The sequence below is a fragment of the Mastigoproctus giganteus genome, chromosome 2 (genome assembly GCF_048544385.1).
Source record: "Mastigoproctus giganteus isolate SK-2022 chromosome 2, ASM4854438v1, whole genome shotgun sequence".
Lineage (NCBI taxonomy): Eukaryota > Metazoa > Arthropoda > Arachnida > Uropygi > Thelyphonidae > Mastigoproctus > Mastigoproctus giganteus.
Window position 1 is genome coordinate 151,338,186 of NC_143576.1, and position 19,793 is coordinate 151,357,978.

Here is a 19,793-nt window from a genome sequence, read left to right on the forward strand (position 1 = left end):
TTTTTAAACATTGACTAATACTAAATACTAGCATTCTTCTCTTTCTTGGTAATTCCCTTCTACTTCTCTCTCTCAGGGAAATTCAGAATTTTTTTTGGCTTGTGCAGCATAAGCCTCAGGCTTCCTTGCACCACATGGCTAATAATAATAATAATAATAATAATACAGATTTTACTTCACGATCGCCTATTCAATTATTCGTCACAATAAAATTCGCTAGATTTGACACCTAGGGGGTTTTTGATTTCGTTTAATGTCAGCAGTGAAATGGTGTACAGTGATTGTGTTAGTTTTTTAAAGCAGTTATTGCATTTCAATGTGTAGTCAGACGGTCCACGAACTGTCGTCCTTTAAAGCTTTCTGTGAAGAGCCTTATTTTTCTGGGTTTTATATAGTAACTGAGTATTTACTCATCTTAAATTACGTCACTTTTTTATTTTTGTTTCTGTGCGTGAAGAACTGCGTAACCGATATTAGTCTGTGTAAAACTAGTTTTATAGAAGTATAAGGTAGTTGTTTATGACGTTTCATAACAAGCGAGGAAATTTCTTATTCGTGCATTGCTTTAGGTTGAAGATATTAATGCAATGTAAGATTAAATACGTTTGTTCAAAGAAGTATCAGAGGCTGTCAGTTCATTCAACTCATTTTATTTGATCCTGGAAAAAGGAGACTAATTATGTCTCGTCATGAAGGTGAGCAATGAATAAATTAAGCCAAAAAATTGGGAAGGGCTTATACAAATAATTGTGGTGTGTGTATTTTATTATTATTATTATTATTATAATTAGCCATATGATGCAAGGAAGCCTAAGGCTTTTGCTGCACCATCCAAAAAAAAATTTGATTTATCCTGTGACCCAGAGAGAAAGCGAGAGAGAGAGAGAAGTAGAGGGAAATCACCAAGAAAGAGAAGAATGATGAAACATCTCAGGACCCTGGGTGTGCCAAGCCCATACTCACTAGATGTGAGCCCCTGGGGTTAAATTTTTTGTATAGAATGTTAGTCGCACTGTAGTTGAGTTTGATGAATTCATTGAAGATTTTCCTCATAATTAGTTTCCTGTATTTCATATCAAATGACGCAATTAATTGAACAATAATTTAATATAAAACTGCTATTTTACGTTATATTTTTTATATGGCATGCATAGAAATATTTATGGCGTTCAGCCTCAGCAGGAGGATCACTTGAAGTGTAGCGGCGTCCAGTGATATAAATTTAGCATTAGCAATGCTAATGCTAAATTTAATACTATAGTGCTAATACTATAGTAAAGCTATAGTAATAGCTCCTGTAGTTCACTGATCTTGACCGAATGTAAGATGATTACTGAATAATTATTCTATTTTACCCTTGTCTGTATTTGTATTGTAAATTGATTATACTCATTACTGATTATACCCAGTTTACTTCTGCGAACTTCATTCTCTACAATCCATGTCCTGTGCAGAGGACATGGATTCTAGAGAATGAAGTCGTTTTATGATTCCCATAATACAAGGATATTGTGTAGTCAAGTGCCATCATAGGGGGATTCTGGATCTCTTTTATACCATGAAACAGATAGGATAAGGTTTTGCGCAAAAAAAAAAAAAAAAATGCAATTTTGTAGTAGCCATCTTTAGTTAAGGTGGCTGCAGTAATAATTCTGCTCTGAAAAAATCTCTTTTTGTCTCCCCACATAAGCAGTTTGGAATGTTGGTGCAGGGGATCCTAACGTTATAATTTTTGTCACTTGATCTTTTGTTTATCATTTATTAGTTTCTGATTCCTCTAGGCCCACTGATTAACTTTATCTGGCACGTGACTGGTACCTTCTCTTATCATTCCTGTACTGTCAGCCATTTGTCCTGTTTATCCAGTGGTTGTGTCTTCTATCAAAGTTACCTATCTCTTTTAATTAGAGTACAAATTTCTTTCGAAGCTTCCAATACTGTTTAAACTTAGAATTTTGTTAGTACAGTACAGGACTATTTATCCAGCTGTATATGGGATCTGAGGGTTTCTTATATGCCGATGAGCCAAGACATTGACCAGTGAGTCGTAGTGCCCCCCCCCCAAGTGGGCACATGCTAACCACGGTTAGCACATGCTAACCACAGCGGCATGTTTGTGTGCCCCTTGTCGCCAGCATTCACTGGCGACAAGGGGCACATGAACATTGAAACTGGACCTTGAGTGATTGGAAGAAGGTAATCTGGTCCAATGAATCACGTTTCCTGTTGCACCATGTGGATGGCCTGGTACGCGTGCATCGTATACCTGTGGAAGTGATGGTGCCTGGATGCACCGTGGGACAAAAACAAGCCAGTGGTGTCATGCTTTGGGCGATGTTCTGCTGGGATACCATGGGTCCAGTCATCCATGTACTGGGCACTCTGAGGTCTACTACCTACCTAAACATCATTGCTGACTAGTTACACCCTTTAATGGCAACTGGCAACGGTTTTCCTCTCTGGCGGTGCTGTCTTTCAGCAGGATAATGAGCCATGGCACACCGCCCAGATTGTTCGAGATTGATTCGTAGAACATGAGGAATACGTCCAAGTATTGCCCTGGCTTCCTCATTCCGCAGACATAAATCCCATCGAGCATCTGTGGTTTGTGTTGGAACAGCAACTCTGATCTGCAGTCTCTCAAACACTAATCTTACAAGAGTTAAAGGATCTGCTGGTTACGTGTTGGTACCAGATACCACAAGACACATTTAGAAATCTTGTAGCGTCCATGCCTCGCCGGGTATGTGCTGTTTTGGCTGCATGTGGAGGATGAACATGGTATTAGGTAGGTAGTAATAATGTTTTGGCTCGTCATAGGTGTTAACAAAATTTTGAGCAGTAGCATGAATATATACTAAAAACACATGGGGGAAAGGAATAACATGTTATTAACTCACTTCTCTCTTTTGTTTTTAAATGAAGGCGTACTGAGTTAGTGAATATCAATTAACATGGTATCACCTGAAGAAAAAGCATTAGGACAACCTGGGAGAAGTTGGGGTAGCAGTAGAAAAAAAGGTCATAGAAGTTGAAGGTTGATACAAATGCATAGCCCTTGTAGATGGTTGCTCAGAGGTAATCTGATGAAATACATTTTGTATTTCATCAGTTACCTCTAATAACTTGTTTAAGAAAACATACATAGGTGTTTAAGATAACATAAGTTTCAGATACTGTGGTATTAGTGATATAAGGAAGTGACACAATGTATATATAATATAAGGAAGCAAAGCTTATACAGCACAAGCTGAAAAATTTTTTTTTGGCCATTTTATTTGTCTGTTCTTTCTAAGAATTTACCAGATCTTTAAATTTATTCAAATTACCTACTTCCACAACACTAAGTAGAGGTTCATTACAGCAATCAATCACCCTGGCTTAGTGGTTCCAAAGCAGTGGTTCGTGAAAGTTTCCAGGGGGTTCGCACCAAAAATTCTTTAATGGCATCTGCTTAGATTTACGTAGGTATATTTTTGTAAACTACAAAATAGTTTAATAATAATTTGTGGTTCGGTTCAAAATTTATATTTAGTTGTGGTTTCATTCTCAAAGACTATTGTTATGTTGTAGGTACTTAATAATTTTATATTATTCAATATTGCTTATTAAAACTTAGTACTGGAAATATTTAATAATAACAATTCAGAACTATTATGCGATTTCAGAGAATATAGGCTTAGTGGTTTGTGATAAAAATATTATGTTGAAAGGGGTTTGCGAATCAGAAAAGGTTGGGAACTGCTGCTCTGGCTGAATGTTAATTTCTTTCATGTGCTCAGCAACCTCTTGTGTGTTTTTGCCATGTGAGAAAGAATAAGGATACTGGCAACATTTAGTTTACTTTACTCATTTATAGCCTTATGCATTTCATTCAGGGATTATTTTTTGTGTCCCTAACAGATCTGTTTCTCTCCTTTGTGTTGTTCTAGCAACTTTTACGCTGCTTAGATTTTTCTGTTAGATGACATGACGTTAGTCCGTGACTAGCGTCATGTGTAAGGTAGGCTATTTATAGCCACTGTGTCTCCTATTACTTAACTATTCCTCTATCCATAGTAGTAACTTTCCCATTATGCCATATTGCTATAATTTATACAACAGTTGTACATGTGGTATAGTATCAAAGGCTTTACTGAACTCTAAGTATATGATGTCAGAATTATTCTTTGCATCCAGTTACTTTGTGAAAACTGTGTGGTAATGAGGTCATCACAAAGCAACTGGTTGCAAAGATTAAGTTCCAATTGCTGATCAAATTGGGGATGCACGATCTCTCTTTAACAAAAACACGTTACACCTATCTAATTCCACTCCTAACAAGCTGGTCTTGCAATATTTATTTAAATATTGACTCCACTATTATTTGCCCTGTCAGAGAAGTCAGGCTTACAGGTCTGTAGTTACTCACTTCACCCTTTGAAATACCCTTGTGAATAGGAAATATATTTGCAAATCTCCAATCTGGTGGAACTTTCCTGAATATAATGAAGTTTTCATTATTTTGTTTGTTTATTATTATTTTTTTTTTATGAAACTCCAAACATGAAAGTATTGGAACCTATAACATGTAGTACTGGGAATACATTGAAGCTAAGGAAGATGAAAGAAAATGCTTGTTGACATTAGACTAGATTTTCTGTAGATTGTAATTTTCAGGAAATCTGTGCAGAGAGGCTGTTCCAATAAATGAGGAAGAAGAAAAATCAATTTTTTGAGTTTGTGGGGGGGAGAGATATTTTAGAAGTCAATTCAAAAGAACAGTGCTGATGTAAGTATCTATAGAAAAGTCATGCAGCAGAAACAATGTCTGAGACAGAGTGGAGAGACTTTATAAGAGATGGGTCAGTAATTAATGTAATTGGAGTCTAGAAGCCTGAGAGAAATTATGGGGACACTGCCCAGATGTGGGAACAGTATTGTATGGTAGGGCAGATTTGATTTGTAGAGGAATTAGCTGTTTAGAAGAAAAGTAAGCTATGAGCGAAAGAAAAAAGTTTTTAGATGCAGAGAAAGCAGTATTTGTTATGTACTTATGCCAAGAGAGATTAGAAGTCAGGTAATCCCTAATAGAGATATACGATGTTGTTTAGAAATCTCAGTAATAGAGGCATGTGATGCAAGAAAGCAAGCATATGAGCTTATGTAACATCAGCCAAAACAAAAAAAAAAAAATCCCCTCTAAATGTTTGTCCAGTTTCTCCTTAAATTTATTTAACCTATCAACTTCCACAACGACAGATGGAAGTTTGTTCCAGCAATTAACCGCCCACTGGCTAAAGGCAAATTTCTGCACATCTATTCTACAACTGTCTTTCCTTAATTTGAATTTATGCCCCCTTAGGTTCATAATCTGAGCAAGTGGAAGAATCCCATCAGAATTCAGCGGGCTCAACCCATTCAAGGCCTTATACACCTCAATCAGATCACCTCGCAGGTGCCTACTCTCCAGCTGCTGCAATTTGCAGAACTTAAGCCTCTCTTGGTAAGATGATCCCTTCATTCCCCTCGCCAATCTTTGTTGCCCTTCTCTGTACATGCTCAAACAAATCTACATCCTTCCTAAAATGAGGTCTCCAGACCTGTATGCCGTACTCAAGGCGTGGCCTGACCATTGCCTTATAGCAAAATTTCTGTATATTATTGACAAAACCCCATGCCCTGCTCTTTATGCCTATTTGCATTGCTCAGAAAACTTCTGACTGCACAGTTACTCCCAAATCTTTTCCATTTTCTACCACCTTAAGTGTAGTACCACACAGTTGGTATGTTCCTCTGGGGTTACTTCTACCCATAAGCAGTACTTTGCATTTGTCAATGTCATCAAAAATAAGCATAGGAGCAGAAGAATCCTTTTTTCAAGGTATAAGATAGGACTAATGTTTAGAAGAATTGAAATTAACTAAGTTATCTCTGTCCCATTAGAGAATTCCATGGTGATTCTCATTTAAGGAATTCGTAGTGGATATTTGAGAAGTTGAAGCCGTTAGTATGGGGAAGGTTTCTCAAACTGGAAGGTGGAGTGCAATCTTCTATCATCTGCAAAACTATGGATGGGTTTTCCAGTCAGTGGAAGGAGGCTGTTAACAGACAAGAGGAAAAGAGTGGGAGAAAGGTTTGAACCTTGGGGTTATACTGGCATTAATGTATCCCAATTAATTGAAAAGTTAGAAGACAGAGCCATTTACTTTACCTGCAATGAGTAGTCAGAGAAAACTGGAAACCCAGTTATAGAACAGTTGACAATCCATAAGCTGGAAGCTTATCTAAATAAAGCCTTCTAAAAGACCTTTATGCGAAACAGTCAGAAGCCTTTGAAATGTCAACTGCTTGAGTTTTGACAAACTTTTCCACTGAATTGTCCATAGATGGGTAATATAAGCCAGTATATCACCAGTGGATCAACACTGATGGAACCCATGTTGGCAATCACTGATCAGATGGATGGTTTCTAGATAGTTCAGGATTTCACTTTTACTTAGGAGTAGAAGTGAGTGCAATGGGATGGGAAGAATTTGTCATCTTTTTAGAAACTAGCTGGATATGAAATATCCAAGCAGAATGAAAAACAACTGTGGAATAAGAAAGTGTAAAAAGCAACAAACAGGAGTAAACTCAGAAGCACAGGTTTTGAGAATAAGTGGTGGAAATACCATCAGGAGCTCCTTTGGCATCAAGATTGTTTATTCTTCTGACATCACACAGACAGAAGACCCCATGAGGCATTGAGTGGAGTGTACTGGGAATGGTTCGAGGTGGTTTACCAAGTTCATCAACAAAATAGTTAGAAGAAAAGTAGGATGCTAGAAAGTTGGCTTTATCTTCAGCTGAGGTGGCAATAGAACTATCAGGTTTTAAGAGAGGTGGGTGTACCAATGTGCAAAAGTTTTGGCAAATAGCTTTGGCAAGAAACCAAAATACCCAATTTCTTGTTTGGACATGAAGCAGGTTTTTTACTTATTCTTAGCCTGTTCATAATCTACTTTGGTCTGATTAATTAACTGCTTTAAAATTGCTGATGTTGGCAGAAAACTAATTTGGAGATTCAGATGCAAGCCAATTGTGATATGCAACAGTATCTTGAACAGCCTTAGCACATTTATTGAAAAAACAAATGTTTAGATAAAGGATGAGATTTTAAGGTGGAATGTGCAATAAAGGATATCTTCCCTACAAGAATAATTTGACTCTCACACTCTGAGAACATTGACATCAGAAGATTTAAAATTGTAGTCTAGCCAAGGAAAAGGATAGAAATCTTGCAAATCATCCTATTTTACATTCTTGTAATGCCAAGCAACACGATGCTGAGAATGGCCATGAGAGAAAGGTTCCGTGGGAGAAGAGACCATTGCTAAGTTGGGATCTGAGGTGCCTAGAGGACCGCTTGCCTCGACTGTGTACTTTGAAGGGTTGTTTGTGAGAAATAGGTAAATTTAAGATCAAGCACGTTGGCTGTGTGGTGATTTGGTAGGTAAATGAACAATCTGTGTGAGGTTATTAGTAATTACAAAAGTCTCAGTACCTTGAGTATCTGGGTCCATGTGACTAGAAAACTGAACCCAGCTGGAGTTGGCAACATTAAAATCACCAAGGAATATTCCACACTGTTAGGAAAGATAGAGTGGAGAAAATGGAGCTTCAAAGAGTTAAGTGATTAGTAGTAAAGAAAAGGACTGTGGAGGCCATGTTGTATGGAGTGATGATTTTTGGATATGATGTACATGTACAAGAATATACCCAGTTACTTGACATAAGGTGGTTTCAACAATGCTCCCCTCCCCCACATAAACCATTACTCAGATTCTATCCAATCACATCTGGTTGAGTAGCGGCAGCAAGATTATATTCTATGTGATCCCAAATAGTTACCAATAGGTTTGATCTGGTTGAGTGAACTGTCTAGCAGATGGCCTGTGAATGCCACTTTAGAGCTGTACTCTTGAAATGTAAGGTAGATTGGATCTCACTATGCTGCCCATCATAACCTCAAATGACATACTGCATGGCAGAGATGGAGGGAGCTGCAGAGTTTTCTCTGGAGACTAAACACTGGTTTCACTACTTCAAGCCTCCAATAAGAAAAGTGGTGGTATTGCACCAGTTGATGAGAGTCATCTCTTCTACCACCTAGTATTGCATGCTAATTCAGAGGGGCAGCATTCCTCTGTGTGGTGTGGATGCCATACTGTAGCCCCAGCTTACATTGGTTCACACCTGGGTGGTTCACCCGCAGTATACCAGATGCAGTATTCTGGGACTTGCACATGAGGATTATACTTGGGGTATGGCTAAAGGTTAAACTACCTTTTTTGTAGCTGCTTTTAATATAATTGTATTGATTCCATCAGCCCTGGGTTCTTTGTTCAGTTTTTGCTATAGCAGTTTCCTTTACACCTCTTTTTTTTTTTTTTTTTTTTTTAAATCAGTAAGCATAAAGGAAAGACATTTGGAAAAGATCTATATTAGATTTCTGTTAACCCTGTCTTTAAAAATTCATATGTGTATATAGATGCAAAATATTTATTCAGTTTATCAGCAATCTCTACAGGATAATCAATAGTTATGCCATTCAAATTCAGTGTACCAATACGAACAGTGGACCTGTTCAAAGAATGCATTAGTTGAGGCATATGATGCAAGAAAGCAAGCTTATACAGCATCAGCCAAAAAAAAACAAAAAAAAACCCTTCCCAATCATAGTCCCATTGGCCCATTCCATTCATAGTCACTTTTCTTTGCATTCTTGGTGAGACTCCTACTATATCCTAGCCTGCCTAACTCCCCTGAGTAACTTAATAATAAACCAAGTTGTACTTACCTTTGGACCCTTCCACTGATGCTTTGTAATCATCTTGTACATATTTGTTCTCCTTTACTAAGCTCATTAATTCATTTGACATTTATTTTGACTTAAACCTTGAACAGTATCTCCTATTTGCATAAAATACTTTATAGCCTCTGTGATTACATATCTGAATGCTTCCCATTTGATAGGCGCATTATAGCCAAAGTTGCTTATGCGCCATGAAACCCCCACAACAACAACAACAGCAGCTTCCCATTTGATATTTATACTTGTTAACAACATTAGTTTGTACTACTGAAAAGAGTTTTTTTTAAAAGGTCTGAATCCATTATGCTTGCCTTTGCAGAAACAAAATCCTTTCCCTTTCCCTTTCACAGTTTATTTCATTAAATAAATGCCACATCAATATGCTATGATCACTTCTGCTTAAAGATTCTTTTACTTGAAGATTAGCATTAGCAAAGGCACATGGTGCAAGAAAGCAAGCTTAGCATTAGCATTAGTAGAGGCATATGATGCAAGAAAGCAAGCTTATTCAGCATCAGCCAAAACAAAAAAAAAAAAAAAAAAACCCTCTCCCATTTCACCCCTCCGTTCGTTCGAAATACCTGTCCAGTTGAGCTTTAAATTTGTTTAGGCTATCAACTTCAACAACAAGTGATGGAAGTCGGTTCCACCAACCAACCACCCGCTGGTCAAAGGCAAATTTCCGCACATCTATCCGACATTCGTCCTTCCTCAATTTGAATTTATGCCCTCTGAGGTGATTATTCTGAGAAAGATGAAGAATCCCATTGGCATTGAGCATGCTCAAACCATTCAAAGCCTTGTACACCTCTATCAGATCACCTCGCCGGTGCCTAGTCTCCAGACTCTGTAATTTGCAAAACTTAAGCCTTTCTTCGTAAGAGCAACCCTTTGTTCCATTTACTAATCTTGTTGCCCTTCTCTGTACCCGTTCCAGCAGCTCTACATCCTTCTTGAACTGAGGCCTCCAGACCTGTATACAGTACTCAAGATGTGGCCTAACCATTGCCTTATACAAGGGAATAATCACCTCCTTATCCCTGCTAGAAAAATTCCTGTATATCATTGACAAGACACCATGAGCTACTCTTGCAGCTCGTCTGCACTGCTCAGAGAACTTCATATCTGCCTGCACAATTACCCCCAGGTCCTTTTCATTCTTCACCACTGTCAGTGTAGTACCACAGAGTTGATACATTGCTCTGGGGTTACTGTTACCCATATGTAGTACTTTACATTTGTCAATGTTAAACTTCATTTGCCACCTCTCAGCCCATCTGTTCAACCTTTCCAGATGCTGTTGCAGCAGCATAGCGTCAGTAGTGTCCTGAACGACCCTGCCAACCTTTGTATCATCTGCAAACTTAGACATTAAACTTGATATCCCATCATCAATATCATTCATAAACACCGAAAACAACAATGGACCCAACACTGAACCTTGAGGAACTCCACTAATAACATTAGTCCACGTTGAGCAGTGTCCATTGATTACCACTCTGTCTTCTGCCACTCAACCATCCCCTTATCCATAGCAGCAATTTGCCTCCAATGCCACACTGCTCCAATTTGTGCAGCAGTCTACCATGTGCAACAGTATCAAAAGCCTTTCTAAGATCCAAATATATAATATCAAAGTTATTCCCTGCATCCAGTTCTTTTGTGACTACATCATAGTATCCAATCAAATTGGTCAGGCAAGACCTGCCCTTAACAAAACCATGCTGCGTCTGAGCTATAACTGAATTCTTGTCTAGATGATCCTGCAGTGCTTCTTTAACCAGTGCCTCCATTAATTTACCTGGAACAGAAGTTAAACTAACAGGTCTATAATTACTTGTGTCAGCCTTTGATCCTCCTTTGTGAATTGGGGTACAGCTTATATATAGCATCAGCCAAAAAAAAAACAAAAACTCCTTATTTCACCCATCCACTCACTCCAAATGTTTGTCAAGTTCTGCCTTTCTACAACAACAACAGATGGAAGTTTGTTCCAGCAATCAACCACCCGCTAGCTAAAGGCAAACTTCCGCACATCTATCCTACAACTGTCATTCCTCAATTTGAATTTATGCCCTCTCAGGTGATTTTTCTGAGCAAGAGGAAGAATCCCATCAGCATTGAGCATGCTGAAACCATTGAAGGCTTTATACACCTTAATCAGATCACCTCGCAGGTGCCTAGTCTCCAGACTGTAATTTTCAAAACTTAAGCCTTTCTTCGTAAGAGCAACCCTTTGTTCCATTCACCAATCTTGTTCTGTACTCGTTCCAACAGTTCTACATCCTTCTTAAAATGAGGCCTCCAGACCTGTATACAGTACTCAAGGTGTGGTCTGATCATTGCCTTATACAAGGGGATAACACCTCCTTATCCCTGCTAGAAAAATTCCTGTATATCATTGACAAGACACCATGAGCTACTCTTGCAGACCATCTGCACTGCTCAGAAAACTTCATATCTGCCTGCACAATTACCCCCAGGTCCTTTTCATTCTCTACCACTGTCAGTGTGGTAGCACAGAGTTGATACGTTACTCTGGGATTACTGCTTCCCATATGTAGTACTTTACATTTGTTAATGTTAAACTTCATTTGTCCCCTCTCAGCCCATCTGCTCAACTTTTCTAGATCCTTTTGCAGCAGTGTACTGTCATTAGTGTCATTAACAACCCTGCCAACCTTCGTATCATCTGCAAACTTGGACATTAAGCCTGATTTCTTAATATGTGATGAATTGCTGCTGCTAAAAAATCAAGAATATCACTTTCTCTTATTTTCTCTCTTAAATGTTGGGTTAAGAAATAAGCATCCAGCATATTGAGTAATGTTTGCTACTGAGTGAGTTGATGCCCCATGACTTTCATTTGATATGTGGAAAGATATTGAATATGGAAAGATAAAATCCCATGTAATAAGCCATTCTGGTTTGCTTGCTCATTCTATTTGTATTGTTGATCTGTTATAAGCCATATTCATATGGCTTATAACAGACTCCTGTTCTCGTATTTGTCACACTAGACCAACTTAACATTACATTGGCCTATGCTTGCTAGTTTTCTCTTCCAAAATCTGTGCTTCTTTACCAGAAACTTAACTTATCCCTCCCCCCATATGTCTCCTTTCCATACTCAAATTTTCCATCCCCAACAGCAGTGATGCTATGTTTCTGTTATACCTACATGTCAACATTCAATACCAAACCATTACTTCAAATGTATCAAATTTTTAACTGCTCCTAGCATTAGTTTATAAGCAAGCAAATGCCTGCCTCATCATGTTTTTAGTAAATTGTGCACAGTCCATGCAATTGCTAGTCCCAAGTGAGCCTCCAGCAGTCCTCATAATGCACCCCACCCCCCCAAATGTGTCTGGCTGCTGCATGCCACAATAAAAACAATGCTGGAATCGAATACATCTGCTTATAGCTGCTGTTTAACTATGTCTGTATATATCATTCCCCAAATTAAGTTTTCTGGCCCACTTAGCACTGGCAAATACTGATTTGTTAGCATTAGCATATATCCTTCTTCTGTTCAAGTCTATACGACTTTTACACAAGAAAGATATGTTGAACATCTCTAAAAACAGTCCTGTCTTAAGAACTGGCTAATGCTGAGAAAAACCCTCCCCATTAGTCTTGCACATCTCTCCAGAGCCAAATTAATTGACATTGCTCTCATCATTATCTTCCTTCTGTCATGTCTTGACAAAATTCCAGAAACTCAGTTCAGCCCCAACTTGTGACTTTTTTTTTTTTGGCATCAACTCATGCTTGTTAAGTAAAGCTTCAGATTGCCTATACTCAACATCATAAATACTAACATGTATAACAATACCACCAGCATTTATTCCTGGCAAACATACCCTAGTCCTATTGCTTATTGTGTAAATATTCTCCATTTTCCAACGATAGTCTCTGAGGATAACTACCTCCTGTAGGACCAGCACATCACGATTATGGTGATCCTCTTATTCAGCTGGATGCATTAGGGTGGTCAACTGACTACTTCTGAGTTGTCTAATTTAATTTGTTTGAGGACTGTGGCCTTTTTCTTCAAGTGCTTTTATTTGTACAACAAGATACTAAATTTCTGTTTTAATTTTCTCTCTTCCTCCACCTCTGGCATACACAACACGTCAGCTACACCTGTGTGACACACACACACACACACACACACACACACACACACACACACTGTATATGATAATGTCTTAATTTGTAGGAAAGTTGCCTTTGATACTTTCCTGCTGAATCAAGGCATCCAGTGCTGCTGTGCTATAAGCAGAACTATACCTGACTACTACACTATTGCCGTATTAACACTGATACATTAGTACATTGGCGTGCAAACTTATTTCACTCGCAATCCCCTTTATTAAAAATAAAATTGATGTGACCCGTCAATGTAAATAAATCCCGAGGGAGAATGACGAGATTTTTAGAAAAGAAAAATGGCATTTTATAAATTATATAGTAGAAATTTTCATATGAGTACTGAGAAAGGAATAAAAAATTTTTCCTTTTCAATTTCTTTTTTTACATTAAAATAATTTTCCTCCTAGTCATATTTATTCAGCCAATCGAGAAGAGAGATGCGGGTTACGTTGTAATATGTAACAAATACTAAAATATGTAACAGAAGCTTGTTTTACTGTGGTGAAACAAGCTTCACCACAGTAAAACTGTCGCGTATCTTGTTTTACTGTCTGGTAAATCATGTCAGATGCTTTTACACCCATGGATGCAAAGTCAAGTGTCTTGAAACACCTGCTGTATTTCTAACAACAAATAACATACAAGTGTAACCTATTCACATTTGTCTACTGAACATGACGAAAGCTTGTTCCTGTGCTTGCTGAGTAATATTTACCTCGCAATTTCAACCCCTAAAAATGTCAGGTAAACAAAAACAAGTTGTTCTAACAGTAGAAAAGAAACTGGAAATTATTAAAAGATGCAAAAAAGGTGAAAGTGTTTCAAAGCTTGCAGGCGAATTTGGAATTGGTCAGCAAACTGTACGAGACATCATTAAAAACCAGCCCAATATAGATAAATTTGTTTCTAAATGTGACACATTTGCTTGTGCTTCACAAATAAAATCACTGAAAGGTGCTAAAATTGACAACTTGAAAGTGTAATGATAAAGTGGTCTTTACAACAAAGACCTGAAGGAACTCTAATATTAGCATTAGTAGAAGCATATGATGCAAGAAAGCAAGCTTATGCAGCATCAGCCACAAAAAAAAAAAAAAAAACCACTTCCATTTCACCCCTCTGTTTGTTCGAAATACAGTCAGTCCTCGTATAACACGTTTACACTACACAAATTTGATCATACACGATTTATCAATACGGGAACGATATCGTATATAACACGAGCCGAATTCGCTTATGCATGATTTTTTTTTTTTTTTTTTTTAACATGAAGCCCAAACATGAGAGATATTAGAACCTATAGTACTTAGTACCGTGCTTCGGTTGGAGGTTGAGAAGACGAAAGAAGATATTTGTTGACATTGGACTTGAACTTCTGTAGACTGTAATTTTCAGGAAATACATATGAAGGAAGGTTGTTCCAGAAAACGGTAGTCGAATGGATAAACGAGGAAGATGAAAAGTTGGTTCTGTGAGTTTGAAGTTGGACAGTAAATGGATGTTGGCTGGTGGCGGCACGTGTTCAGACTGTTTTGAAAGAGAGAGCGGGAATTATAGAAGTATTTGCCCATGGAAGTATTTGTAGAAGAGGCATGCAGCAGAAACAGTTATGAGAAAGCGAGTGGAGAGACTGTTAGAGATGAATCATCAATTAACCTAACTGCCCTCGTCTGAATGGAATCAAGAAGCCTGAGAGAGGTTTTGGGGGCACCACCCCAAATGTGGGAACAATATTAGATGGCAGGGCGGATTTGGGATTTATACAGAGTGAGCAGCTGTTTGGAAGAAAAGTAACGCCGAGAACGAAAGAGAAAACCAAGTTTTTTAGATGCAGAGGTAGCAATATTTGTAATGTGCTTGTGCCAAGAGAGGTTAGAAGTCAGGGTAATCCCCAAAAGAGATATATATCATTTTGCCAGAAATCGGAGTGTCACTAAAGATAAGCATAGAAGCAGAAGAATCCTTTTTGCGAGATATAAGACAAGACTAAGTTTTAGAAGGTTTGAAATCAACTAAGTTGTCTTTGCCCCACTGGAGAATTAGCTGAAGATCGGCATTTAAGGATTTGGTAGAAGATTTTCGAGAAGTTGAAGCTGATCGAGCAGGAGAAGATTTCTCAAAATGGAAAGTGGAATGCAATGTGCTATCATCAGCAAAACTATGGATAGGATTTCCAGTCAATGGCAGAAGGTCATTAATATACAAGAGGAAAAGAGTGGGGGAAAGAACTGAAGCTTGGGGGACACCGGCATTAGTGGAGAAGTTAAAGACAGAGAGCCATCTACCATCACCCTCAGTGAGCGATTGGGGAGAGAACTGGATAACCAATTACTAAAAACAGTTGGCAAACCATAAGATGGAAGCTTGTTTAGAAGACCTTTATGCCAAACACGATCAAAAACCTTTGAGATGTCAAGAGCAACCACTTGTGTTTCACCGAACCTTTCCATTGAATTAGTCCATAAATGGGTAATATAAGCCAGAATATCACCAGTGGATCGACACTGACGGGATCCATACTGGCGATCGCTGATCAGACGGAAGGTTTCTAGGTAGTTTAAAGGGTTGGCGATTAATTGATTTCTCCATTACTTTAGAAAGAGTAGAAGTAATTGCAATGGGACGATAATTGGATAGGAGAGATTTGTCACCCTTTTTAGGAACTGGCTGGATATGAGCAAATTTCCAAGCAGAAGGAAAAACACCTTTTGAATAAGAAAGTGAAAAACGGCGGCAAAGAATAGGAGTAAGCTCAGGAGCACAGGTTTTGAGAAAAAGTGGAGAAATACCATCAGGACCTGGAGCTTTCTTAGCCTCAAGATTCATCAAAATCCTTCTGATATCCTTTTGACAGAAGACCACAGGATGCATTGAATGGAGCGTGTGTTTGGAATGGTGGGAGGTGTTTTACCAAGATCATTAATACATGAGGTGGAATAAAAATGGGATGATAGCAGGTCAGCTTTATCCTTGACTGAAGTGACAAAAGAACCATTTGGTTTGGACAGAGGTGGGAGCAGAGATGGGCAAAAGTTGTGGCCAATAGCTTTGGCAAGAGACCAGAATGCTCGGCTCCCATTAGGGCAAGAAGCAAGTTTTCTACTCTTAGCCTGTTCAAACTCTAGTTGGGACTGATTAATAACTGCTTTACAATTGTTGCGAGATTTGGTGTAGGCAGAAAATGAAACTGAAGAATTAGAAACAAGCCAATTATGATATGCAACATTCTTCTCTTGAACAGCCTTAGCACATTTATTGGAAAACCAAGTTTTCCAATAAATGTGCTAAGGCTGTTCATAAGGGACGAGATTTTAAAGTGGAGTGTGGGATAAAGGATTCCATTCCTGCAAGAATAATTTCACTGACACGATCTGAGCAAACGTTTATCAGAAGTTTTGAAACAGTAATCGGACCAAGGAAAAGATGAAAAGAAGTCTAGCAGGTCATCCCATTTTGCATTCTTGTAATGCCAAACAACACGAGGTTGGGAATAGCCATGAGATAAAGGTTGTATTGGAGAAGAGACAATCACCAAGTTGTGATCAGTAGTGCCTAAAGGAGCTCTCACTTCGAACGTGTACTTAGAAGGGTTGTTTGTGAGAAAAAGAACAAGCGTATTGGCTGTGTGATTAGGATTTTCCGGTATTCTTGTAAGTAAATGAACAATCTGTTCTAGGTCATTAGTAATTGCAAAAACCTCAGCATCTTGACCTGCTGGGTCTGTGTGACTAGAAAACGGAAGCCAGCTGGAGTTGTGAACATTAAAATCACCAAGGAAAATTACCTCACTGGTAGGAAAGTTGGACTGGAGAAAGTCAAGTTGCAAAGAGAGGAAGTCAAAGAGCTCCAAGTGATTAGTGGAGTTAGGAGAACGGTAGAGACAACAGATGAATTTGACACAATGAGGTAGAGAGATTTTAAGCCAGAGAAGATCAAAGAGATGAGATTCCAAATTGCCAAGTCTCTGACAGGGAATATCAGAACGGACATATGCACAAGTGCCACCTTTGAGGCGAAAGGAATCATACAGCGAATAATTTGGGCATCTGAGATGAGCAGTAGTTGAATTAACTGATATTCTGTGAGAAAAAGTTTGGCATGGGGTTTGGCAGACTGCAAGTGGAAATGGACATCATTGAGATTATAATTGAGACCACGTATATTTGTGAAATGAATTAGGAAGTGCTTGGGAGGTTTAGATCTTTTTGCAGATAAGCTTGCTCTATTAGTTTGACAATTCATGGTATATTCAATAGTAAGAAAAAGTGGGTGGGACATGCTGTATGAAGTAATGAAATTTTTGGATATGGTGTACACGTGGTAAGAATATACCCAGATCCTTGAAGTAATGTGGCCTCGACAATGCTCCCCGCATACACACTACTCGGACTCCCTCCAGTCACTATCTGGCAGAGTAGAGGTAGCAAGATTATACACTATCTGATCTGGAAGCCTCCTAGAGAGTTACCAATAGGTTTGGTCCGGTGTACTATCTAGCGGCCGGCCTGCGAACACCGTTTTAGAGCTGTACCCTCGAAATGTAAGGAATATTGGATCTCGCCACGACATTCATCATAACCTCAAATGTCATTAATCATAGTGCATGATGGAAGAGATAGGGATGGGTTGACCGGAACTTAGCTCTAGAGACTAAACATGGGTTCCACCACTTCAAGCCTCCAATATGCAAAGTGGTGGTATTTCACCGGTTGATGAGTCATCTACCACCTAGTACTGCCTGATAACATAGAGGGGTGGCGTTCCTCCATGTAGTGTGGGTGCCGCACCTCGACCCCTGCTTATGTTGGTTCACACCTGGGTGGTTACCCACCATGTACTTTTGCAGAATTATAATTATACCCAGAATTACTAACAGTCCCGCCATCGTGAAGGTGCAAGCAGAGGATTTGGCTGTCGCAGACCGTCTGGACTTCGCCGAAATTGGGTCCACTTGACTTGAGTGCCACCCAAATATCAGTTCCATCAGCGTTTTAGACTCCCAGGTAGCAAGTACAGCTTGTTTGGCATATCTAAGGGAATGTCTGTGACAACCTCAAGGAACAAAGTGGTTTTTACAACAAAGAGCTGAAGGAACTCTAATATTAGCATTAGTAGAGACATATGATGCAAGAAAGCAAGCTTATGCAGCATCAGCCACAAAAAAAAAAAAAAAAAAAAAAAAAACCTTCTATTTCACTCCTCCGTTTGTTCGAAATACAGTCAGTCCTCGTATAACCCGTGTTTACACTACACGAATTCGATCATACACGATTTATCAATAGGGGAGCGATATCGTATATAACACGAGTCGAATTCGCTTATGCATTATTCGCTTTTGTGTTTACAAGAAATGGCAGTCGGATGCGGAATTACTCCAACTGAATGCAACACGATGGGAATGAAGAAAAGATAATCAAAATTTGTTTTTTTTATCAGTGAAGGGGAAACACATTTCACCATAATAACCTAAAAATCCAGCCATCAGTATTATCACAAATGCAATTAGATTGAGTTTACTACCAATTTATAACAGATTCCACTACCAGGAACGCAACTGGAAATTGATTTTATTGTTTTATGGTAGTAAACCCCAGAAATGTGCTTTAGTAAAATGTGAGGTGTTAATAGTGTGTCTCTGCCTTTACGGTGTTGTTTATTCAGCTGCTACACGTGCACAGCTTTATTTGAATCAAGCATGCCTCCTCATTTTGTAATTGTGCTTTATTCCCTAAAAATGAGTAAAATACTTAAAAGGTGTGAAAATGAAGCATCCTGGTGAAGACACTACAGATTCAGAGAGAAAAAGTAAAGCAATATCAATAAACAGAGGCGGACTGGGTCAAAAATTCTTACCCGGGAAAATTTGTAGAGGCCTCACACTAGCTTTTATGGTCAAAATCACACCGGCCCCTGGCCCACTGGGGTTTCTCTGATCAGGCTTATGGCCAGTCCGCTCTGTTGATAGAGAAAAAAATATGAAATTGTGAAACGCTTTGAGCGAAATGAAAGACCATGTGATATTGCACGTGCTACAAGCCTAAATGAGGCAACGCCGATAATTACAAAGAATGCAGAGAGAATAAAAACTTTCATAGCAGGAACAACTCAAAGTGTAATTAAACTCCATTAGATTAAGACACAAAGAATTGGAGGCGCCTCCGTAGCCAGGTGGGAAGGAGCAGCAGTGCGTAGCACACGCTTCTTGATTAGACCGGGGTTCGAGCCCGTCACCACCAAATATGGAGGATGCGGAAAGGTCAGGGAATGACCACCGCATATCCCGGAGCAATATGGCCTTAGTTGCTAATGCTCCTAAAAACCAAACAACAAACAACAAACAAACAAAGAATTGGAAGAGAAGGAACGGCTGTCATCTGTTTGGATAGAAAATCAAACAAAAAACAAGTTTGCTTATGATAGAAACAAAAGCATTAGCAATATTTTATTACGTAATAGTCGTAATAAAATATGGTAATATTTTATTACGAATGTGTGTTCAATCTTGGGTGGTTGGCACCTAACCCTATTTTTCCCATAGGACCTGTTGTTTTTATTCCACGAGTTTGCATTGCATGAGAGTTTCTAGGAACACAACTATTGTGCTATACAAGGACTGACTGTACCTGTCCACCTGAGCCTTAAATTTATTTAGGCTATCAACTTCCACAACAAGTGATGGAAGTCTGTTCCAACTACCCGCTGGCTAAAGGGAAACTTCTGCCCATCTGTCTTTCCTCAATTTGAATTTCTGCCCTCTCAGGTGATTATTCTGAGCAAGAGGAAGAATCTCATCAGCATT

General features: G+C 38.8%; 1 protein-coding gene across 1 annotated transcript in view; it reads left to right on the forward strand.

Moving 5' to 3' along the window:
• The first annotated feature begins 268 nt into the window (after positions 1-268).
• Positions 269-19,793, forward strand: part of LOC150089663 (E3 ubiquitin-protein ligase KCMF1-like) — a 223,166-nt gene continuing 203,641 nt past the window's right edge. Inside the window, exon 1 of the mRNA XM_090368717.1 lies at positions 269-695. Coding sequence (XP_090224843.1) covers positions 680-695 — 16 coding nt within the window. The 5' untranslated portion in view covers positions 269-679. The remainder of the gene's footprint in view (positions 696-19,793) is intronic.